The 24,648-nt window shown below is 46.6% G+C and overlaps 1 protein-coding gene across 4 annotated transcripts in view; it reads right to left on the bottom strand.

The window, feature by feature from the left end:
• Window positions 1-24,648, bottom strand: part of Ctl2 (Choline transporter-like 2) — a 448,555-nt gene that overhangs the window by 15,958 nt on the left and 407,949 nt on the right. For 3 of the 4 annotated variants that reach the window (XM_050168529.3, XM_050168530.3, XM_055064868.2), the window contains 4 exons: window positions 22,824-22,893; window positions 21,563-21,707; window positions 7,682-7,770; window positions 6,617-6,701 (listed from right to left, as the gene is read on the bottom strand). In XM_050168529.3, the coding sequence (XP_050024486.1) occupies window positions 6,617-6,701; window positions 7,682-7,770; window positions 21,563-21,707; window positions 22,824-22,893 (389 nt within the window). Of the gene's footprint in view, window positions 1-6,616; window positions 6,702-7,681; window positions 7,771-21,562; window positions 21,708-22,823; window positions 22,894-22,918; window positions 23,790-24,648 lie in introns of those variants that run through there. The other variant, XM_050168532.3, reaches the window with a different exon arrangement.

The following is a 24,648-nucleotide window of genomic DNA, read 5'->3' as shown; positions in this document are numbered from 1 at the left end:
CACAGCTGAAAAAGGATGCTAGCCACAGGTACCGTCCACCCATCTGCACTGCCACTAGCATCATCAATGGCCGTTACGCCAAAGAAAAATGGCAGTCCCAAGTTTTTCTGCAGTGACTACAAGGTAAACAATAGCTGCACACAACAGTTTGGCAACAAGAAGCATAGCTCGATGTTCTTGAGCACAGCAGCATTGTGGTGAGCCACGCAGTTGTCCAGTACGAGGCGTATCTTCGGGTTCTGCTTGCCCAGTCGCTCGCGTCCTACTCTTGCAGCCATTGTGTGAAAATTTCTCTCGTCATCCAAGCCTTGCGGTTGGACACATAACTCACTTGGAGCTTTCATTTGCCTTTGAAGCATCGTGGTGACGCACTTTCGCCGACCACGAGGGTCGGCACCTTTTCCTACCCACCCATGTTGGCACAATGCAACACTGTTACGTGGACCTTGCCCTGCTTACCGCCCCGGCAGCGTTCACCTTTGAGGGCCAAGTTTTTTTGCTGCAGCATCTGGTAGAACAGGGCTGTCTCATCCGCCTGGAACAAATCCTTGGCACGGTATTTTTCTAGCAGCTGTCCAACGTTTGTCTCCACCCACGCCACTGCAGCTTCGCAGTCGACAGACTGCGCTGCCCCGCTGACAGCCCTGCCGACGATGTCGTGGCGCTCCTTGAAACGCTGCAGCCAGCCGACACTAGCCACAATATCGTCGTGCCCCATGATGCATGCAAAGTCCCTCGCTTTGCGCTGCAACAGTGCCCCACTCACAGGAATGCCGCTTGCTCTTGCATCCAAAAACCACTTGAAGACTGCCTTCTCTACAGTTTCAAAGGCGGGGCTCGAAGCTTCTTTCTGTTGCCTTTTACGCCACGTGCGGCAGCACTGGTGGACGCTTCTTTGCTGCTCAAAATCGTCGACAGCATGCTCAACGCTATGTCGAAATCTTTGGCCACTTTTTTCTTCTTCCCGCCGGACTCGACGGCTTTCAGCATAGCCACCTTCTGCTTGATTGATATCGTTTTGCACTTCCATTTGCCGTTGTCCATCTCCTTTCTGGCAGCGGGAACTCACATGAACGAACCGATAGAAACACTGATATTGTTGATGCACACGGAGGCAACGCCAAGCAACAACAAAACCGCAGTCGGCGCTGCCCCACGCACGCAGCGGAAAAGCGGCCCGGTCCACCAGTTCCACAGGAAAGGGGAGGCCGGGAGACGCGCACAGGAGACACAAATGTAGCGCGCTATAAGACGTTGACCTGGCAGGTACCAAAATGGTCAGTAAATGCTCGTTGTGGAAAAAAAAAAAATTGCCAACGATTACATTACTTCCTAATGCGAAATTTGAGCGCAGATCTTCAGCTGTTTCGGCTTTTCTGTACAATGAGGCAAATAATTTGAGCAAGACATGCATGTATAGTTACAAGTATTTATTCTTCACCTCTTCAAGAAACACTCCACTCCCAGTTCTTGATTGTCATTAAGGTAGCTTTGTGGACGGAGAAATAGATGCCCATATGCTAGACTTTCTGCACCAATGCCTAGTTCGGCGTAGTGCACCTCTGGATTCTGGCGGCGACATGCTGGACCTCGGCTCGGACAGCTCATTTAGCAGCAGTGGCACACAAAGGACTTCCACCAGTTGCCTCGCTCATGGCTCAGAAAGAATTGGCTGAGTAGTAACTACTTATATAGACAGACGGATTGTATAATATAAACCGTCTGTGAGCCTTGGACAATCCGTCTGGTGCGGAGCATTTTGCACCAGCCGCCACCAACAGAGCATGGCTTGGCGCAGCTGCCTCGCTTATCGGGAGGTTGTGGGAGGCAGCGCAGAGGCGTATAGGAACGTTGCGCAGCAAAGAGATGGCAAGCGACTGACTGATACCGCTGACGCTGCCAGCGAGTCAACTGAAGGTGGCTTTGCGTTTCGGCTTGGGAAGCGCACACTGTGATCCGCTGATACCAAGCCGACGCTTCGGCAACCAGAGAACACCACGCGCTCTCGCGTGGTGGCCACCACGGAGGAGAGGAGGGGGGGAAGAGGTACATGCAGTGGCGAATGGCAGTGGCTATGCATTTCGGCTTAGGCAGCAGCACATCATCGAGATCAGCTGCCACCAAGCCGGCGCTCTGATTGCCACTGCACATGGGTGGCATCGGAGGAGGAGCGAAGAGAGCAAGGCTTGCACCATGCGCGAGAGATGGTGCCAGGAGCGCGCACAGCTAGAGCTGCATGCTGGCCCGGGCTACGGAGCTGGTTATGGCGAGGCACGACGGCGCCGCGAAATGCAGTAACGGGCACCACAGAGCTCAGCTCCAAAAAGAGGTTCATTATACCCATTGCAAGGAAATTTTAGCTTCGTTAAAACAAGGATTTCAATACATAGGCATTTATTGGAATTTCAAGGGGAATCCCGATTGCTTTCGTTATATCCATTAGTTCGTTATATCCAGTTTCGTTATAACGTGGTTTTGCTGTATATGCAAAGGTTTGCGACAGATGCCACTTAAAAAATATATGGAACAATGCATGAGTTTTGGGAGTCCATTTGACATTTTAAAAAATGAGTGCTTCCAGTTTGGTACAAAAAACTGCTGCTTACAAGTACTATTTTGAGCACTTTCATGGGTCACATTTGCGGTGTCTGTGTAGAGAACATCACTGTGTATTCCCAGAAGTGGGAAGCAACCTGAGGAAAACCTTTCATATGTTTTTGCTACCTTAGCTGATGCCTCGCCACAGAGTTTCAATAAGCGGGATCAAATGTTGGACTAAGATCAAGACACTGACTTTTGGGCTCACCACATTCCTAGCCTCACGCTTCAAGGCGGTGCTCAAGGAAATGAGGATAGCAGTAGGGGCTTGTTTGTACGGCATATCTTATTTTGTTATAGCACAAGCTTGACAAGGACAACAGAAGGCACATCTGACACACACAGCGCTAACTTTCAACAACAGATTTATTTCTCGTTCTCGTTGCTATATATATACTCTCGAACCATCATACAGCATGTGTAAAATTTTTGGAAAAATGAACAAAAAATATAAACTGGGAACCACACGTAGGCAGTTTCTTGACTCACATATTCACAGACATGTACACATTCCATGTGTACATGTTACATGTACGTGTGTACATGTACATGTACACGTTTGTTCGCGTTGAACGTGTACATGTCTGTGATTATGTGGGTCAAGAAACTGCCTACGTGTGGTTCCCAGTTAATATATATATTTTTTTTCATTTTTCCACATATTTTACACGTGCTTACACAGTTCGAGGGTATATATATAGCGACGAGAATGAGAAATAAATCTGTTGTTGAAAGTTAGCGCTGTGTGCGTCAGATATGTCTTCTGTTGTCCTTGTCAAGCTTGCGCTATAACAAAATAAGCTCAAGGAAAGGCACTGCTCAAGGAAAGATACATTACACGTGTGGATAGGAGAAGCTGCAGGGTTCCGGGCAACAAACTTCGTGATGACGACGATGCTTAGTTGACAAGAGATTCCCTCCAACAATTAACTGCGCACAGTCAGAGTGCAGACCGACAGGCCCTGCTATGGGTTTCTATGCACCCTGCTAATATGGCATTGTTAAAAGTCGACTTTGGATGCAAGCTGAGACATGCTTTGCATGCTAAGAATGAAAATTTAAATTCTGGGGAGCCAAAACCACAATCTCATTATAAGAAACATGCCGTAGTGGGGGACTCGAGATTATTTTGGACCACCTGCATGTACAGTACACGAGTGTGTTTGCATTCAACCTCCATTGAAATGCAACTGCTGGGATCGCACCCTCAACCTTGTGCTCAGTTATTGCAATGCCACAGCCACCGAGTTACCAGGGCGGGTTATGTGGAAAAATGAACTTCTGGGGTATTCACACGACATGTGAATGAATTATTGCAGTTGATAATGTCTGTTAGGCAGCGTGGGAGTGTCGAAAGCTTACCACACAAACGTATGTACGCTAGCGTCAGGTGTTATGCACGAAAAGTGGCACAGGCAGACAGTGTGATTGGGCAAGCTGAAAGGCACCTGAAAAAGAATTGTGTGACGACACCAATGCCTCACAGAGAATGCAGCGTAATTGTAGTGGTGTCTTCCCCACTGCTCGATGACAGATGTGTGCATTACTGTCAAAGTACAGTGTGCTGCTATGCCATTCCCCATCAACTGGATGCAGAGGCAATCTGCTTTGCAAAAGAATGGCCGATAGTGCAATTCTTGCAGGTGTGCTGAGACAATAAAGCACCTTGAGTGCCCATCCTTAAATGCTCAACTCAACTAGATCTGTGAGCTGGCCTCAGCTGCTTCGACCGCAGACAGCTCTTGGAAGAAAAAAAATGCAGCAGATCCAACATGCCCTGTAGGCATCTATATACAGCGAAGCTTTCCATAAATGCATAGGGAGTGCTGAAACATGTCATTCTACTTGAGTGCAAAGTGAAACCGAACGATTTATTCATGTTGGCAAAGAATGCAATGCACCTTTGTTCGCAACCAGCACTACTGGGGTTGAAAGAGGCAAACAGGCTTTCTGCGCCATTTGTGTGGAGCAACCGACCCCCCCCTTGGAGGTGCAGATGCAACCGTCCACGCCAGGCGGTGTAACGCAGGTGCAACTCGAGACCTTCAGTGCACTCTTTCCTGTCGCAGCCCTCTTCACCAGCTTCCCCCCTCTTCCCCGTGTGGCATCCTCATGTGCAGGCCGGCTTCCCCCGCCGCGGGCAAAGTAGTGTCAGCCATTGCTACTAGATGGCGCTGCCATCCTGCAGCCAAGTGTGAGCTACTCGGCCAGAACGCATGAGCAGCTGTAGTGGCAACCGCAGTCAGCAAAAGAGGCACAGGGGGGTTCGCAAAGAAAGCTTCACTTTAAATATCCTGGGACCTTGGTCTAACCGCATGCACAAGGTCCCAAAAGCCGAGTAATGGTTTTCTGAAGGTGGCTGTACTTGAGGAGTGCTTGTGACTGTCAACAAGCATTCTTGTGCGAGTACATTCACCCCGACTATCCTTTCTTTTCCTCATCTATCTGTTCTGCAAGTGCAGGATAGTCAACAAGGTGCCTTCTTGGTGAACCTCCCTGCCTCTCTCTCAGTGTGCAATAAAGATTCACTGGTGCATCTGTCATGTTTGTGTCTCTCTTGCTCCATCATTTATGCTGCTTCCCAATTCCCTTTGGAAGTTAATTTTTCTTTTTTAGAAATGCATTTCCCCAAAACACAATGTTCTTTATTGCAGATTTAAAGGGAACATAACTTGAGCTGTGTTCACCCTTCCGCAATAGCACAAAAGCCACTCTTACTTGGTAAGCCAGAAAATATGCAATGAAGAAAGACAGGTGGCACCTTGAACCAGCTCGCCCTGAAGTCATTCATTTGACCCCGTCTGCTCGAGTCCTGTCAAAATTTTGTCAGCACTAATGGACTACTACATTGTATTCTAGGAGAGCCAACGAATGAACCTGGAAAGTTTGAACCAGCTTGCCCTGAAGTCATTCGTTTTGACCCCGTCTGCTCGAGTCCTGTCAAAATTTTGTCAGCACTAATGGACTACTACTACTACATTGTATTCTATGAGAGCCAACGAATGAACCTGGAAAGTTTCAAGAACGTTTACTGAACCACAACAGCTGAAATGTGAAAGAATATGCTGTAATCCGCAGCGTCACGCTGACGAATAGGTCTCAAGGTTTTGACACAAAATTGAACAATGTAACTCTGACTGTTATTTTCTCTTCTAATAATCAACCTATCTACCGTCAGGTAAACTCTTGCGAATGCTGCCAATATGGCTTTCGTTTCGCATTCAATTGGCAATTTTTGTACCAATTTTCTCGGGGAAAAAAAGGTACGCAAATAAAATACTCTATAATTGATCGTGAGATACCGTTTTAGAGTGAAAATCTTCTTATGGCAGACCAAAAAATAATTGTTTTTTAAATGTACTCATTGTTCCCTAAGCTATGCCAAGACAGGCGCTGGTACTAAGGGGGTGGCTAATGAGGTCACCATTGAAGTTAGGCGTGTACATGCTGACCAGTCAAGTTTGAAGGCAAAGGACAATTTTACAATGGATGTAACAAGCTTTGGCCTCGTAGAAATGTATGGGCACCAGCTGGGACCTTCAGTTGGGATTGAATTAGCAGAAGTCTCCTGTACTCCTTCGCCACTACAGTGGCAGCCACCACAGAGCTGCAGCACAATAAGAATTTTTGTTACAAGTGACGGGAGGTTGCGGCGCCTCTGGAGAGGCCTGCACTTGGTTCCCAATGACTCAGTCACTGCTGTACATACACAATGAGGCCCCTCAATGAAAATGAACTGCTCGAGATTCTCCTTCCCACCTGGTGGAACCATCGACAAACTAGCTGTGCCCATTTTTTGCACCACGCTGAAGCAAGCCACACCAGCACGCATAAGGAGTGCTACTTCTATGCCACGTGGGTTTACACTTTCGTTCCAATCAAGAACCCATTGAGTTAGTCAAGCTAAGTGGGCAGACAAACCATTACTGGTAGCACAAGTGCCCCCTGTGACGCAATTTCTTGACTGTCACAACATGCCACTGCATCTTGAGCCACCTTACACACAGAGCATACTCACAAAAGCAGAGGAACAGTGTGTCCACAGCCATGCTGTACACGCTGAAGAAGCTTGATGCTATGATGTACGCACCCACAGAGATGGTCTGCGTTAAAGGAGCCACATTAGCTCAAGGGGACACATCATTTATATTTGACACAAGTCAAATGGCAGCCCTCACAGAGAGATTCTCTCATGGGGTGTTTAAACAATGTATGCCCTGCAGCACACTGCAGGGAAAAACAATCTGCAAAGTCTGTGCTTAAAAAGTGTTTGCGTTCTCGAGAAATGTACCTTTTTTTAAAAAGTTTGCACTTTTCTAATGGTCATGCTTTGTGACAAACGCAGCCAAACAAATCCAGTTCAAAAGAAAAGCCAGTACAAAATTTTTTAAACAAAAGCTACGTTTCATTTGTTTGCCCAGTGGCCGTGTGCCTTTGAAACAAGAGAAACTTTGGTAATGCAAATTAATAATAATAACATTCAGATAGCTGTCAGTTGGGAGTGTTGGTAAACGTTCATGATGGAAAAAGCACTACTAAAATGGAGACTTGGCAAGAACACAGCGCTTTGTCCTGTGTTCATGCGGTCTCTGTTTTAGGAGGACTTTTTCACTAATAATAATAATAATAATAATAATAATAATAATAATAATAATAATAATAATAATAAAGAACTCCTCCCGAGTGCAAACAAATAACTTTTGTAATGCTGCACTTTGTGTATGTTCTCTAAGATTGTTAGACTTGCATGTAATTTGAAAGCAACTTTTTCAGTAGGGGTGTGTGAATATTAGAAAATGTAACATTATAGAATATTACACTTTTAATATTTGCATTAGATATGAAAGCTGGGTATTGAAAAATTTTTCATATATTCAGTTGGATTATCAGTATTTTACTTGGACACCATTAAAAATTCCATGATTAGTACACTGTGAGCTACACCTTAATTCGAGTGCCACTTTTAAGTAGCTTATCTGTGCCCTTCATGTTCAATGTACCTCAGTTTGCATTTCAAGCAGCCTAGCAGAGCCAAGTGCTACATTTGAACAATGAAATATAGCCCAGTCACTGCATCTCTCACCAGAATGGGCAGCATGTAGTAGTTGAGCTCAGGAAGGTGGTTGTTAAGTGCGTCCACTTTGCGGGAAAACACAAAGAAGGTTGGCACAGCTGCAGAGAAGACAAGAAAAGTAAGTGAGTTTGCTCAATTTCCGAACCCATTCAAACCATACTCTTCGGTTAAGACTAACATTCGGAGTGACTGCCACCGTTACCGATCCAGGAGGCTAGGGTGCCTTGATGTGCTGCACCCGGGGGCGCGCGCATCGAGGCACCCTGCTGAAGGCCTGCGGTGCACATCGCCCGTGGACAGAGGCGAAAACAAGAGGAGGATACAAGAAAAGTTAGGGACATTTCAATTCGTGAATTCAGGTGACATGCAAGCGTATGGGTGCTATAGCGCACACGAAGCTATCAGCCAACGGTGCGCCTAGATACCTACACTGTCGCATTGCAGATTTTATTCAAGACAGGGCTTGCACGGCCACACCATATGCAGCAGCCACCGGAGTAGAATGCACCATTGTAAACATTCGCTTACTAACTAAATTAACAAGCATGGTGTCAACGTGCACAAGTAAACATGAACACATCACACACAAAGACTCTGGACGCTCGCTGTCAAAACGCTGGCGTGAGGAAGCACGGTAGCAGCAGCGAGCAAGGTGACCTTCACGCTGTGTATCGCTTCAACGCAAACTGAGTGGCGAGAACACAGTGCACGCAAAGCTACGAGCCGTCGGCCCACCTAGACCGTGCACCCAAAGAAGATTGCTTTCAAGATAAAGCCTGCTCGAATGCGCATGGGCGAAGTACAACGCCTCCTTTCCCTCCCCATCCCTAATGGCATGCGCGCGCCAGAAGATGGCGTGCTTCCTATCCATTTCCACCTTTGCGCACGCCAGATTGAGCCGCGATCGTCGGCTTCCCTTGCGTGCTTTTAGTCGCACATAGAGCATGCGACACGCGGCGACCATGTTATTGCTCTTTAACTTTATACGGAACATCACAGCAACGCCGACGGCGATGACAAAAATGCGCTTGGAGTGTCTATATAGTTATCGCAACAAAACAACCAATCGCCGGTAGCGATTGCGCCGGAAACACGTCATGTCCGCCATCTTGTTTGTTGATCGCTCGTTTGAAGCAGCAGCATGTTGCTACAGACATGCGACGATGGTTTCTACACACCTAGTGCAGTGAGTAATGTGCGCCTCGGCGAGAAAGATGCAGTGAAAACAAGGAAATCCACATCCCACTGACGTGGAATTGTTTATTCACATCCCACCGACGTGGAATTGTTTATGGCACCTGAGATGGCGGTCACCACATGGAGCGCCATGCATCTGGCCATGATTGAGCAATCGTCAGTGAAGACAAATCCAGGGCTACCTTCGGGTATACTGGTTATGATCCCTTTCGCGCTCGGCACTGGACGCATCGGCGCCTGCGGGTGACAGCGTGCGCTGGAGAAATTCCGCTGCATGCGTGAAGCGTCCGGTACCAAGTTATGCAAAATCTCGCAAAAGTGATCGTATCTCTGAAAGCCATTGACCGAGAATACTGCTCCCCGGCAGTGCTGCCACTGCTGATCGACGCATGCGGCGCACTTTGTGCTGTCGGCAGTGTGGTTCTATATCCTCGAGCAGAGCTTGTCAAAGTAGGCTGACGGAACTGCGACAGCAAAATTGCGTTCTGCGACCCATTACTTATCTGTGCTGTCTCATTTCGCAACAATGAAATCCTCACGAAAGTGAATTTTTTTGCATTGCCCACCGATTCCGTTATTGCGAGGTTCAACTGTATCTGGCCACATTTACCACAGTTAGGAGATCGATCACAGGTTAAAAGGAAGGGGTGCGTACCATATGTATGGCCTAACCGAAGTTGGCAGAAATTACCTCAGTTCCCCATAATTTTGTTGTTGGTGGCCAGTTTCTTAAACACTGCTAAATAAAATGGAGCTTATTTAATGTTTCACTACACTACATTCTTTGCCAATAACTGATGAGTTTTTTGCACAAGAAAAGCTTTAAGTCTGTGGTGGAGATAGTGATCGAGCAGTTGCTAGCTTTTCTTGTTATGGATGTTGCTATCTGCGAGCATGTTGCCTTTAATCCCTTAGTGTCCAGGCACCCAGCATATTATTCATGTTGATCTGATGTGTAGGCTGTACACAGGAGTGAATAAAGATCAATAATTACAGGATTCTCATGCATTTGCAGACACAATAAGGCTTTTAAGACGCTTAGCGGGTTTGTAAATATGACCGTTTCTTGTAATTTCAATTTGTTGGTGTGTTTTTAACTGCCGATAATATTGCGTAGGCCTCTGGTGTGAAGATACTTGTTTGCGGGTGCAGGACGTTGGATTTCGAGAAAGATGGTCCAACTGCTGCATGTGAAACAACGGCATGAGACTTAGATGAATCACTATAGAAATCAGGACATGAGTACTCGGACTGAAGCTCTACAAAGTGCATTCAGATACGTGCTTCCGGTGCATGCTTTGTCACTTCAACAAATGATGTGTCACGCTCAGCAAGCTGCCACTTTCATGGTGCTAGCAGCTTCGCTGAAACCACAAGAGGATCTTGAAAAACTGAAACACCCGTTTCACTTTTTCCTCATTTTCCCAACAAGCAGTGAGAAGGGTGCAGTTACTGAAGGTCAGTTTTGGTAAAGTGTGGCACATGTCAGTTCATTCACAGTTCGATAACAAGGATGTTCTGGGTTGGCATGCACCTTTAAATAATACACGAACCTGACAAACTCTTCGCAGATAAATTGACCACTCATTCGATTCTACACAAAGACTCTGTACAGGACTTATCCTGGAGACACCTGGGGCCAGCCGGATGCCTAAGTGGTGAACAAGATCAAGCGCCTTTAGCGCGCTCGGTGTAGCGGACTGATACACTACAGTGCCATAGTCCAAACGTGTACGTATGAGGCTCTTGTACAGGCTCATTAGGCTATCATTGCCCCATTTTGTGTGTGATAAAATTTTGAGAAGGTTCATTGTTTTTAGACATTTGTTTGAGGTGCTTTATGTGCAGAATAAAGGTTACTTTCGAGCCTAATACAATGCCTATAAATTTGTGTTGAGTGTTTATAGATAACTGCTGTCCATTAAGCTTTGCATTGGGATCTGGGACCAGGCCTCTTTTCCTTGTGAAGAGAATGCAGGAGCTTTTACTTGGATTCAGCTTAAATCAATTCTCATTGGCCCATTTTGATACTTTGTTCAGACCAAGCTGAACCTGTCCCTGCAGATGGTGAGGTTACAACATTTAACCCTTTGAGGGTCGATTTTTTTTTACCATATGCGACCACGCAGGATCAATTTTTTTTTTATTGCAGATTCTAATTTTTCTTTGAGACTTATTTCGAAAAAAATTTGCCGCAATTTTTCTAGGCTGACCGTAAAGTGAGAAACAAATATTTTGCGTAGGTATATATGTACTCTTCATTCATGAATAACAATGATAAACAAGTAAATAATCTTATAAGAATTTAAAATTTGATGCATTTTTATACACATAGTTCAAGGCCTCGAATGCACACACGAGAATATTTCGCAAGACTCGAATGTTCCTGCTCTTACACTGATATCTGATATGTACATCCATAGCGTAACCAAACTGCGTAGGTGCGCGCACTCAAGAAAGCACAACGTGTGACAAACTTCCACTAATCTACATCTTATCGCCAACCAGAGGCAATTAGTTGTCGCGAAAAAAAAAAAAAAAAAGCAATGGAACCGCATGCACGGCGGCATCCATCCTATGTGCACCGCTGTGAGCACTAAACGAGCGAGAAAGAGGCAGTCGCCCTTTGAGCAATTATAATGAGATAGCCATCAATTTTGCAAGCGCAAGAAGCCCAAACCACCCGCGGAACAAACCTGAACTGCCGCCCGGCCGCGCCAATGCGCGAGCAGTAGTATATAGACGCGCAGGCGCAAAGTAGCTCTAAAACAAACCATGCAACGAAAACTGAGAGAGGGAGGCGCGCAAGAAAATTCCCTGTATTCCCACATAGTGGCAGCACATGACAAAAAAGAAAAGGTTAGGAAATTGCCACGCTTTTTAAATGTACAGACGGCGCTGTAAATATATGGCATTGACCATTTTTGGACTTGTTTGCGGCACCATATATTTACGTCATTGACCCTCAAAGGGTTAAAACTAAGCCGAACATCATCTACGTATACGCAGAAAAACATTGTTGGTGGTAATGGTGCATGCAAAGAATTCATTTCAGCGACAAAGAGGATGCAGCTCACTACAGCTCCGTGTGGCATTCTAGTCCCCTGAATAAAGGTCCGGGAGAGTACTGCCAATTCTTACACGAAATATTCAATTTGACAGGTAGCTTTCTATCATCTCTAACATGCTTCTCCGGATACCCTTGGCAGACAAATCTTGCAGGATTCCATAACGCCATGTCGTATTGTAGGCCTTTTCCAAGTCTAGAAACGCTGAGAGAGAAAATGGTGTGTAAATGCACCTCTAATGTTTGACTCAATGCAGACAAGGTGGTCGTCTGTTGACCTACCTTCCCTGTAAATGCACTGGAATGGTTCCAATAGCTCGTTGGTTTCTAAGAAATGCATTGGGTGCTGGTTTACCATTTTCTCAAGCACTTTACAGAGACAGTTAGTCAGTGCTATCAATCTGTATCTACTTGACAAGGATGGGTCCTTTCCCTCCTTAAGAATAGGAATTTTAATAGCCTCCGTCCAAGAGGCAGGAAAGTACCCAGCCGCCCATATAATAAACAGTGAAAGGAGCGTCATTAGAGTTTCTGGGTGTAGGTGTTTTATCATGCCGTATACAATGTTATCAGGTCCTGTTATCAATGTTATCAGGGGCAGACTTATTACAGGTGTCAAGAGGTGTTATAGTTCAATTGATTAAAAGCTCAGATAGCTGAGCACGTAGCGAGAGGACACAGAGCTTCGGCAACACAGGCACAAGGCTTCCAACCACTCGTCGTCGTCGTCTTTCTCGAAGCAGTGCCTGCTGCTCATTCTTCTCCCGTACAATTACCGCCCCAGAGAAGAGGAGCCGTCTCGGCAACCTACAGGCAACCTACAGGCAACCTACAGGCAACATAGCACAGGTGGATCAAAATACGGCTTGAGCCGCTGAATGTACACGATTTCGCGCCCTCGGCGCCCCTCGGAAGGCGGCTCAAGGGGTTTTACCCATAGAGTTTCTCACTGTAACACCTAGAGGGTAATCTGGCGCCACCGTCTATGGGAGTTTCTCAAGGGGGCACCGTGCCGTCATGGGAATGACGGTATATTTGTCTGCGAGGCTCGTGTTGGCTAGTGTTGTAAGAGGCTTCGTCTAAAACGTGGATATGGCTACGCAAATAATGCGTTCTCAAAGTAAAATCTTCATAATATGTTTCCATTCACGCATATTACATCTTTACTCACCCCCCGATGCATGACCAAGCGAAGGAAAACAAGAACAGAGGACCAACTGTTTCAAAGCGAGCGCGAACCTTGTCGTCTGTCCTCCAACTTTAGCGGCCCGCTGATACTTTTTACGTAACATGTAGTCGTACACACAATAAGAAGTTCTCATAGTTAAACAAAACGCGTTTTCGCGTAATAATAAAGCTAAAACAGCTTTTCACGTGCTGTTTTAGTAGAAAATGAATCATTGTGACAGACGGAACGGTACTTGCCAAGCGCGTCTTCAAGGTGTCCTGTCTCTACGAGAACGATGCCAATCCGAATCCACAATATACCGGCATTCCCATGCATACCACAGCGCAGCAGCGCCAGATTTCCCTCTAGGTAATGTAGTGAGAAACTCTATGGTTTTACCAAATAGTTCACAGGAGATGTTTCACTGACAACATGGTAGAAACCCTGGTACTTGGAAACAAGCTTGGGTGAAAGTCCATGGCCGGTAGCGGGAACCCAAAGCCAGACTAGTGAGTCAGGGGCATAGGGTGCCAAAGAGGAGGGAATATCCCGAAAGTGCTTCTGTTGCTGCTGATCTTTCGAAGTAAATGCGCGGGCGAGCTTTCGGCACTTTTCCGCATGTGCAGCAGCTTCGGACAGGGTAGTAGCCTCCGTTGTGTCAGGGTGATACGGAAGGATGATGTCCATTGTGCAGGAAGGCTTGCGTCCATGAAGAAGAAAGAATGGGGAAAATCCTGTGGTGGTCTGTGTGGCGGTATTATAAGCATACGTCACGAAGGGTAGAATTCAGTCCCAATTGGTTTTCTCAGATGCGACGTACATGGCTAACATATCGCCAAGAGTGCGATTAAAGTGCTCAGTCATGCCATTAGCTTGCGGGTGGTATGCAGTAGTACGGTGAATTACGTTGCATTCCTTGAGCAGGGCTTCTATAACATCAGACAGAAAGACGCGGCCTCTGTCGCTTAGCAACTCTCTTGGGGCTCCATGGCGAAGTATGATGTTACGCAGAAGGAACCAGGCAACATCCGGCTTAGATGTGTTGGGCAGAGGCGAAGTTTCTGTGTAGCGCGTGAGATGGTCTACTGCCACTATCACTCAGCGGTTGCCATCTGAAGTGCTCGGAAGGGGCCCATAAAGATCAACTCCGACCAGGTCAAAGGCCCGTCCTGGACAAGGCAATGGTTGCAGTGGAGCAGCTAAGGCATGAGGGGTATTCCTGCAGCGTTGGCAAGCGAGGCAGGAGCGGACATATTGACCAACGAATCGGTACATCCCGCGCCAGTAATAACGAATTCGCAGGCGCGCGTATGTTTTTAGTCCTCCTGCATGTGCGCATTACGGGTCATCGTGAAACGCTGCACATATGTCCAAACGTAGATGTCGAGGAACCACGAGTAACCATTTACGCCCGTCCGAAAGGTAGTTATGGCGGTACAGGAGCCCGTCACGAACAGCGAAGTGGTGTGCTTGACGGCACAATGCACGGCCAGTAGAAGGTGCTGATGGGTCTGACAGAAAAGCCAGCATAGCAACAACCCATGGATCCTTCTGCTGCTCTGAAAGCACATTCGTGGCGGTGAGGGAGGGCTTGCATATTCGTACTTTCTGATAATTGGGCTGGCCCGACACTGGGCAGCGAGACAAGGCATCCGCGTCCGAATGTTTACGGCCTGAGCGGTACAGCACTCGAATATCATACTCTTGGTGGTGAAGCGCCCATCGAGCGAGGCGACCTGAAGGATCTTTCAAGGATGGCAGCCAGCAGAGTGCATGGTGCTCTGTGATGACGTCGAACGGGCAGCCGTAGTGGTAAGGACAAAACTTAGTTATGGCCCAAATGATAGCCAGGCATTCTTTTTCTGCAACAGAATACCCAGCACCTCCACCAAATGTCAAGAGGCGTTATAGTCCAATTGATTAAACGCTCAGATAGCGGAGCACGTAGCGAGAGGACACAGAGCTTCGGCAACACAGGCACAAGGCTTCCAACTACTCGTTGCCGTCGTCTTTCTCGAAGCAGTGCCTGCTGCTCGTTCTTCTCCAGTACACAGGAATTAAGTGCTGCATGAAGTTCAGCTATATTAAAAGGACTGTTATACTCCCAAGGTGACCTGCACTTGTGCTCAAGTGGCTTCCTTTCCAACAGCTGCTTATGTATTAAAAATTAATGTGAATATTTGGTAAAGCTAGATACTTGCTCAAAGTGAGCTCTCGGGGAGTTTACCTGACCTTCTAGGCTATTACCTTCATGATTTACGAATGGGATAAGGTGTGGCAGCAGAACTTTTATTTCCCTAGACCATCTCCAAGCTTGTTCCTCATCTGTATAAGAGTTTACTTCTGCGAAGTATTTTTGTTAGCTTTCCTGCTTGACATGTCTATGTGTTCTCCTTCACTGTAACTTGATGTGTTTGAAATTGATTAGATTTTCCGCAGTTGGAGACTTTCGTAGAAGTCCCCAAGCTTTGTTTTGGTTTCTACGGGTGTTCTTGCATTCTTCATTCCACCACGGGAGCCGTCGTTCACCAAGATATCCACTTGTTTCTGGTATGCACTTGGATGCAGCATCAATAATAAAAGCTATCAAGTATGTGACGGAACCGTCTATGCTAAAGGCTGCTATGTCATCTCGCCTCAGAAGGGTAAGTTGGTGATAACGCGCCCAGTTGGCCGATTCCATTTTGCAGCGCGTGCTGTCGCTTGGGGCTACTGGAAAATGGTGACTTCTGTAGGGATTTCTGATTGCTTTCCAGTTGAAATATGACATTATTTCTGCTGAGGCTATGCTTAGATCTATGGAAGAATGCGATTTATGTGCAATGCTATAGAAGGTAGGTTCTCTTTTATTCAGTAGAACTGCACGAGAACACTGAAGAAAGCTTTCGATTGCACGGCCTCTTGCGTCACAATGAGGGTCGCCCGAGAGCCAATTATGGGCATTTAGGTCCCCTGTAATGACTTGGGGCACGGGGAGCTGACTAGTGACTCAAATTCTCTAAGCTCTAGGTGGTAGTTGAATGGAATATACAAGGAGCACACTGTCCCAAGCCTGTCAAATAGAATCGTTCTAACAGCTACTGCTTCCAGATTTGTTTGAAGACTTTGGTGCCGGCAAGCAACTGATCTCTGAGCTATAATTGCCACGCCACCTGATGCAGAGTTGCCATCATCGCGGTCTTTGTGGAATACTGTGTACTTGGTTAAGAAGTCCGTGTTCGATGATTTCAGGTGCATTTCTTGAACACAGAACAGCCACAGATTAAGCTCTTGTATTATCTCTCTCATGTTGTCTAAATTGTGCACAGTGCCATGAGCATTCCAGTAAATTATGTGTAGCCATTGCACTTGAGAAAGAAAATGTGTTCTGTGTTCAAGTCAAAAGTTGTTCTTTTTAGGTTGCAAGACTGACCTTGAGCGCTGTTATGGGATTTTTGTTTTTTCTGGTGTGCTCAAGAGAGCCCTTCCTTTCCCTCAGCACTAACGAAACCAGGAGCTTGAGCTAGTGTCTATCACCTTGTTTGAGGTGCTGGATGACTGCCGTTTCTGTAGACGTGTAGACGAAGGCCTGGTGACCTGGCTTCATCGAGGGCAGGGCAGCTTTTGTTACATCCGCCACAGGGACAAAAGGTGCGACCGTCGACTCACTAGACGTGGCCTGGACGGGCGTGAAAAGCTTCAGTGGCACTGCCTTCTGACGCGCCACATCGCTGTAACTTGTGAGTGAAAACCACGATACACGTTTGCATGCTTCCTGAAACATTACGTTTTCCGTAACTTTGCTGGTTATTTCTTGTTATTTTTTCCAGATAGGCCAGGACGGAGAATAGGCCAGGTGGTTTCCTTCACAGTTGGGATGGTGGAGTTTCTTCACAATTGTCAGAAGCGTGGTTTTTTGCAACACATTTTGCACAAGTAAGCCAACCTTGGCAACTATGGGATCCACGTCCAAACTTCTGGCAAGAGTGAACAAGGTTTGACAGAAAAATGTACGCCTGCATGCACATGAAATGGCTGATGGTCACACGTAGGCCCGGCCAACGTGCTAGCATACAGGCATAACTGATCAGCACGCTTTTGGATGACAGTGACAGTACACGTGAAATTATCAAAGCATTTGCCATCATCCATCCAGTCATTAGACAAGGAAATTGCGTATCTGCAAAGTTAACCGATCTCCGTCCCCATGTAATCTCAAGTCATTGTTTTCGTGTTTCCATGCCATTTATATTTTACTATTACTTCCCTGCCTATATGTTCTGTGCTCGCGCAATAAACCTACTTGTTGGAAGTCAGCGCCTGTGTCGTGTGCCTCTTTTTATGCCCCATTATTCGTGCTGTTTGCAAAAGAATGTCAACAAAATGATCATTTTTCTCATTCAAATTTGCTTTTCCAATTGCCCGATAATGCGGAACAGTTCGTGGCCCCTTTGTGTAAGAAAAATCCATAGGTGACTGTACTTATTTGCATAAAGAATTGAATTTCAATGTAATGATATTTCGATATATAGAAACAAGTTGCCAATTTTATTGAGTTTGAGCGCGTGATGAAACTTCACTGCTGCTGCAAAGAAAGACTGCGGCAATAAATTCAAACTACTGAGGGGCCATTGGTTGAATAAATGAATTACATGCGGTTGTCTGCAAACGCTCTTTTCAAATCACGTGCCGCACAACAGACAGAGGCTGCCGAAGTAGACCAGCATCTTTTCCAGACGCGGTGAATTAGCTCGTCATGGCCTCAGATGTGTTGCCAGATCTTGGAGGCCATAAGCTGGCAAGTGTGGGGTCGATGAGAAGCACTAGGGGGCACATGTATCAGCATATTGTATCGACTTATTATTGCGACAGCAACTAATGGACACTCCTCCGGGCGCATTTCTGCCGTCGGCGTGAGGTTCTGTACGAAGTCCAAAGGCGATAAAATCAGCGTCGCCCACCATATGCTGTATGTGCGAGTGAAAACGTGCGAGGGTGAGCTGGTGATCGCTGCTCAATCAAGCGCTTGCAAAGGGAGAAAGCGGACAGCAAATGCACTGTCTTCATTTGCACGAAAGGCCGTGGGGGAATGTGAAGGAGGGAGGGGGGGGGGGGGTGGCGGCGTTTGGCTCCGGCAGCAACGGTGCATTTTGCAACCGGGTGCAAGGGGAACTGACAATCACGGCTCAATCTCGCATGCCATATATAGAGGAAAGTTGGGAGGAAGTGTGGGAGGGAAGGAGGCAGCTTCGACTCTACCAAACATGCATGCTTTGCATGGACGCGTGCAATCGCATGTGCCGTACCTTGAAAGCGACCTGCAGACCTTCTATGCTTTTGTGCACTGTGTTCTCGCCACTTTTGCGTTGAAGCGATAGACTGCACCAAGGTCACTACGCCCGCTGCTGCTTCTGCGCTTGCTCACACCAGCGTCCAGCATTTTTGCAGCGAGTGTCTGCACTCATGGAGTGTGATGTGTTCATGTTTCCTAGTGCGCGCTGACACCACGCTTGTTAAAGGGAAGCTGAAACGGTTTTCAATTTCTATGAATTGCTGGGGTTGGGAAGAACAGACCTATTAATTTACGGTTCTGAAATTTTTTCTTTGTATTGTCAATACAAGGGGCAGAAATCACTTTCTAAATCCCCCTCGCGGACATGCCCCCGTTGCTTCCCGGAGCGCCGGGTGAGGAGGCAGCTGGAGGAGAGAACCGGCGAGAGTGACGTCATTCCCGGGGACCATACTGGCGGACCGGCGTGCTGGCATGTGCTGGCATGTTTCTTTCCGTCCTGCACTTTACTAAACGACGCTACGAGAGATCTGCCGCCGCTCATGTTTGTTTTCTTTTGCGATTTTCGTGAACTGTGCTTCCTTTCTGTGCTGCGCGAGGGCCTACAGTCAAGGGTGCCCAACATGCCCTCGTTCTGTGCAGCATTTGGCTGGGCGAACACAGGCGGGCGAGACGATGTGGTGTTTCACATGCTCCCAAAGGACAAGAAACTTGCAGCGCAGTGGGTCCGTGCGCTGTAGAGAGATAATTTCTTGCCGACGAAATCAACTGTGCTGTGTTCGGACCATTTCTGCGACAGTGATTATCATCGGAGCTTGACAACGATGCGGGCAATCGGTATTCCAATTAAATCGGCGCGACTGAAGGCCGGCGTTGTTCCGTCTATATTCTCCCACAAGAGAAACACCTCGCCACTTCCAAGAGCGGCCTTCGCCAAGTGGAGAAAGGGTGAGGTAAGGGTTTTAATGTGCACACGGGGAATTTTTGAAACGGATGATTACCTGAGTGTCGAACAAACGGCCTTAAAGTGGCCTATGACGAAGCGAGGTGGAGGCACAGCCGGGAATATGCACATGCGTGCAAAGTGCTTGCATTTTCATCCTGTTCATTTCCTGTTTTTCCACTCCGCTAGGTCACGGAACACTGTACTACGGCTGTTTGTTCGACGCTGTTTTGGTACGGTGAAATAACTGGCCGGGAGTACGCTTGCGCATTCAGTGATATTTGCTATTCGTCCTACCACGCAGTGCCCGCAGGTTTAGCTGTTCAGCATTCGGGTTCAAATCGCACGAAATAAGGCGTTACGGTAATATTTTCATGCTTGCGTTAGAGTAGTTGAACTCGGCGTGTAAAAACTTCATTCCGTAGATTTCGCACTCACAGCTTGCTACCAGCAGCGAAATGCCGCAGAAACGAGCGTCGGCACAGCCGCACCCGTGGCAAGGCGAACGGGCTCAAATAATGAAGTAACGTTGTGAGATATCGAACTTGCCAGCGTTCGACGTGGTCTAGCCCAATACAGGCATTGCTGCTGGACAAAAAATGTTTTCTTGCCTTTAACTAGCCATGCATCACGCATGGCAAAATTATTATTTGAAAGTAAATATAATACATTACTCATTACTTTCTTATACGCTCATTGATTTGAATTACATTACCAATTACCGCTTTCAAAAAAGTTGTGGTATTACTTTACGATTGCTTCCAAAAAGTTGTCATGCAACCAAGAAGCAAAAAGCAAAGTATAAAGGGGCGCCAACCTTTTTTCAAGGTAATATACACTTGCCAACATTTCATGCCCTACCCCCCATGTGCCTCCACAACACCTCACGACACTACCAACGTTCTGGCGCCGTACACAGCTTACTGGTGCATATTTAACGCAATTAATAAATTACTTTAGCCATGAAATTACAGACACCAAATAATTCACATTACTAAATCACTAGACAACTAATCCATCACATAAATTACTGAAAAAGTATTTCAATTACTGTAAGTAATCCAACGGTTTTCATGTTTGCTGATATGCATGATATGCTGAAATTCATGACATCCATGCCTTGCATTCTTTCAGGTTCTAGCAGCGCACCTTGAAAACCGAGCCCCTGATGAACCTGTTCCACTACCATCACCAATCGAAGAGTTTGAAGCAGCCAAACGCGGCACTTATGTTCGCGATCGTGTATCAACATGCAAAAAACCACGGAACTTTAGACAAGCAGCGGCAAGGTGCATGACATCGCGAAACTGCACCTGTGTTTACAATCTAATGAGATGTTAGTGCTTCGGCATTCTTCCAGCAGCAAGTTCCCAGCGACACTTTAGTGCGTTTTTTCTCCCGTCATTGGAACGTGCAGCTACATGAAAAGACATATGCACCAGCTAAGATTTCCAACGCGCGAGAAGGTGCACACAACGCTCTCGCTGTTGGCACACTCAACATCGTCGTTGCCCCCGTTGCCGCCATCGTTTTCTGTATCTGCTATCGGTTCGAACATGTACGGCGAAAATACAAGCTCTCCGAGAAAGCAAGAACGTTCCATAATGCTTACAACTCAGCTGTGAAGCCAGAATAGAACAGCGTGCTACGCTCTGAAACGGCGACGCCGACCGGCAATCCCCGTGAATGACGTCAAAGCGGTCCCGACCAATCACGGGCAACAGCGGCGTTCGCACGATGCCCTGAGGCGCTGGTGCGCGTTTTCTTGCAAAAAACAGCCGCTTGCGTTTGTTTCCGCCTTTTTTAAACGAGATATTCGTGTTCACTGGACTCAAAACTGTAGAATGCCGCAGGGAACTCATTTTTTTCTAAAAGTGTTTCAGCTTCCCTTTAACTCTGTTAGTAAGCGAATGTTTCCAAGTTTACACGGCTGATAAAACTACTATCCTTACTTCGTATAGCTGCCTACTAATTTTCTATCGCAATTGATGCTTAGCTTTTTGGGCGAAACTGATTTGTTATCTAGGCTTAGCTCGCACTGAGCACTCTGCACCATTGTGCTCCAGTGCTATGACCTGTTCTCCTTTGTTGTTTGCACGACTGTAGCAAGAGGATTTGTTCAAAGCTTCAGACATCTCACAGCACGCAGGCTCCCACGTCACAGCACTCCTGGGTTTCTCGCTTCTGTGCTCACGCCATCATTGCTCACTCCACCATCAATTCTACTGCCACAAAATAGTGCTTACCAACAATGCCAACAATGACGAGTTTTCCAACAAGCAGTAACAGGTCAGTGACTTTGTCCAGCACAACAACCCGCACAACGTTGCGCATGAGCAACTTGAAAGCCTCCTTGGCAGAACTGCAGAAGTTCTTGCCATAAATAGCAATCTGCAGACAAAAGAGCCAATGAAACATTTAACTTCATTCCCCAAAGCAAGCATCAGAATGACATGCAATGCTGTGTACCGATGTTTACAGTTTGGAGGCACTAGTAGGTGTCTTACTGAAGAGATGTTATCTTCTGGCAAAGACTCTGCTCGTGCTCATCACATGATGCCTTTTTTTTAGGACTTTATCAACAATCACAGCATGATTCTAAAGGGGGACACAACAAAATGGTTTGCATTGTGCTACATCAAGAATCTATTAAGACCAAATAATAGCACACTATCTTCAATCATTTTGCAGAAGTGAATGGTAGAAAACAGATAGTCCACCCTCTTAATTTAATCTGTCAAATCTGACCAAAATGATGGTGTACCGACCAGGTCAAATTAATGGAAGTTGACTGTATTACACTGTGCAACAAAGCCGCAGCAGAGTATAAGGCACAGATCCAATCTCAACAGAAATTAGTGTGAAAATACGTGCAATAAGAATCAAAGAAACACTCTACCCAATGCATCAGCAAGTGCCATAAAACATGGCTAGTTGGTACATGATTAATTACCAGAAATGTGGTGCAGCAGTAGACAAGGGATGACGGAAGCAACATCGACACTCTGTTGTCCCTCGTCTTTTGCTGTGCCACAATTCATCAGCAAGTGACCAAGCTCACCACTTTTTCAGACTGTTTGCTTTGGGCAGTTGCAAAATAGTAAATATGCTCCGTACGCCAAGCCATCCATTGTTTAACACTTTGTTTCCAATCCTTTATATCAAGTAGCAGTTTGTAAATGTGCAGTCAAAGAAAGTGTTAACCGAGGCATACACAAGTCAGCAGATGCATTTACAGTGAAACAAGCACACAATGTCAACTGCCATAAACATGCACACAAGCACCTTTTGATGCATGTGCTGACATATGCGCAAATTTTGGACAACCTATCAGCGTCCAATTCTATTCGAACAACAAACAAGAAATATGGGTCACGAGCATTAGGGTACGGTTGCACCTTTCTGTGTAAGCACTCACATGCAAGAAGTAAAAACCTTCAACACTGCATTCAACCAATTGTGGTAAACAGGACACTTTGCTATAATGGCCACAGTGAGAATTCATACCATGATGTAGGCATTCTTGTTCAAGAACTTCAGAAACTTCTCGAGGCACCAGAAACAGCACTTGCAGCACCTGCACGGGCAGCAGAGCAATATTAAAGGGTGCCTGAAGCACTTCTTGAACACAGTAAGAAAACGTTGGCAAACACAGCAAAACATTGCTTGCTCTGATGCTGCATGACAAACTGTTGTCATGCGGCGTCATTGAAAGCAGCTGGCCCACCAACGTTACTGGCTGATTTCGTGATAATGAGAGCATTCTCAGTAATACACAATTGCTAATTTCGAGTTAAATAAATGAAAATTCTACAGATCCCACGCACTGTGGGAATCGACGCTATGTGAAGTTTATTGCAGGCAGCTGGCTACGCAGCATTCTATGGGATCTGCAAAGTGTTACCAGGTTGACCACTATGTTTGTGTAAATCCAATACACTTGAACTGCATTATAACGAAGTTGAAGGGGCAGCTGAAATTACTTTGTTATATCCATTACTTCGTTATATACATTATTGCAGTTTATTGCAATAGCGTGCACAGTTGTAAACATGGAAATAAGAAGACTGCTTTGCAGCCTGCAAAATTGCTACATGGCCATGCATGCGACGAAATTTGAATAAAACAACAAAAGAATCTTCGGTGTGCAACATGCGACTTAACACCCGACGCGACAGCCTTTAGATAGCTGCCTTCTGTTCCATCGTGATGGTCTCTTGCGCCTGCTTTCCACTTGGCTTGTCGCGGTCGAGCAGCACGTCGCGGTTGAGGAGGCAAGGGAAATTTGCCACGCAGGCTTGGCTTGGCTGGCTCGTTGTCTGCAAGACTGCACCAATGCCAGTGCGATCTCTGAGGCCATGCCCAGCTGCTAGCCCATGTGGTGCATCGCAGGGATAGGGAGAAGTGAATGCACAGCCTGGGAATGACGTCGAGATTGTGCCCGGAGGTCTCAGAGGCAAGGCCCAGCAGTGGCTGCATGCGCGGCGTGCCGTAAAGAGAGTGAAGTGAATGGCCAAATTTTTCGCACTGCTGCACGTAGCCGCGCAGCATGGCGCAACGTGCGCATGACCCCCAAGATTGCACTGGGGAGATCTCAAAAGCCGCACGCCACTGCGCCTGCCTGCATGGCTTGCAGAAGTGCACTTTGTTTAGTGCAGAAATGCACTAATCCTTCACACCGCTGCACGTAGCCGCAAAGCGTGCCGTGGGAGGCAGTTTTTCGCGCACACTTGAGGTCGAGAGAGGAGGTGAAGTGGTGAAAGAGAGAGAGAAAAAACAAAGGATGTGACAGAAAATTTTACGCCGAAATATCGCGGCACCTTAGTCGACGCGTATTAGAGGCTTCGTCGGCAGACGTCCTCGTTCAAATTCCTTTTTAGATTATTCGAGCGCCTAGTGTTGGCTGTGTGTGTTCTGTTTGACTTTTTCGTCTCAGTGATGGCCCGTTTTTGTGTGTGCGTGTGCCTAGACAGTGCATACAAACCTTCATAGTGTGCAGAGAGACAGTTTCCTTCAGTGCAGTGGTGCTGCTGATGCAAAGCCTCCTCATCTGGTTGGGGCATTCTTATTGGCGGGCTCAATCATGTTAATGAAGAGATAAAGTTTATCCGGCGTTCCTTATTTTCAACCAGTGTGTATGAACCATGTATGTGTTTCTGCAGTCCTTCTTGATTTTCCAGTTTTGGCACCTGAATGTTCTTTCTGATATATATATGATGCTATATGACTTTTGTGCTAGAATTGGCTGGTTATGCAGAACAACATCGAAACTACGTCAGCTGTTTCCGCACAATTCTCATTGCAGAAGCAAAATGCTATTGCTTGACCGGTT

Source organism: Dermacentor andersoni, chromosome 1 (assembly GCF_023375885.2).
Source record: "Dermacentor andersoni chromosome 1, qqDerAnde1_hic_scaffold, whole genome shotgun sequence".
Lineage (NCBI taxonomy): Eukaryota > Metazoa > Arthropoda > Arachnida > Ixodida > Ixodidae > Dermacentor > Dermacentor andersoni.
The sequence above is the reverse complement of the archived record's forward strand: the minus strand, read 5'-3'. Positions and strand labels throughout refer to the sequence as shown.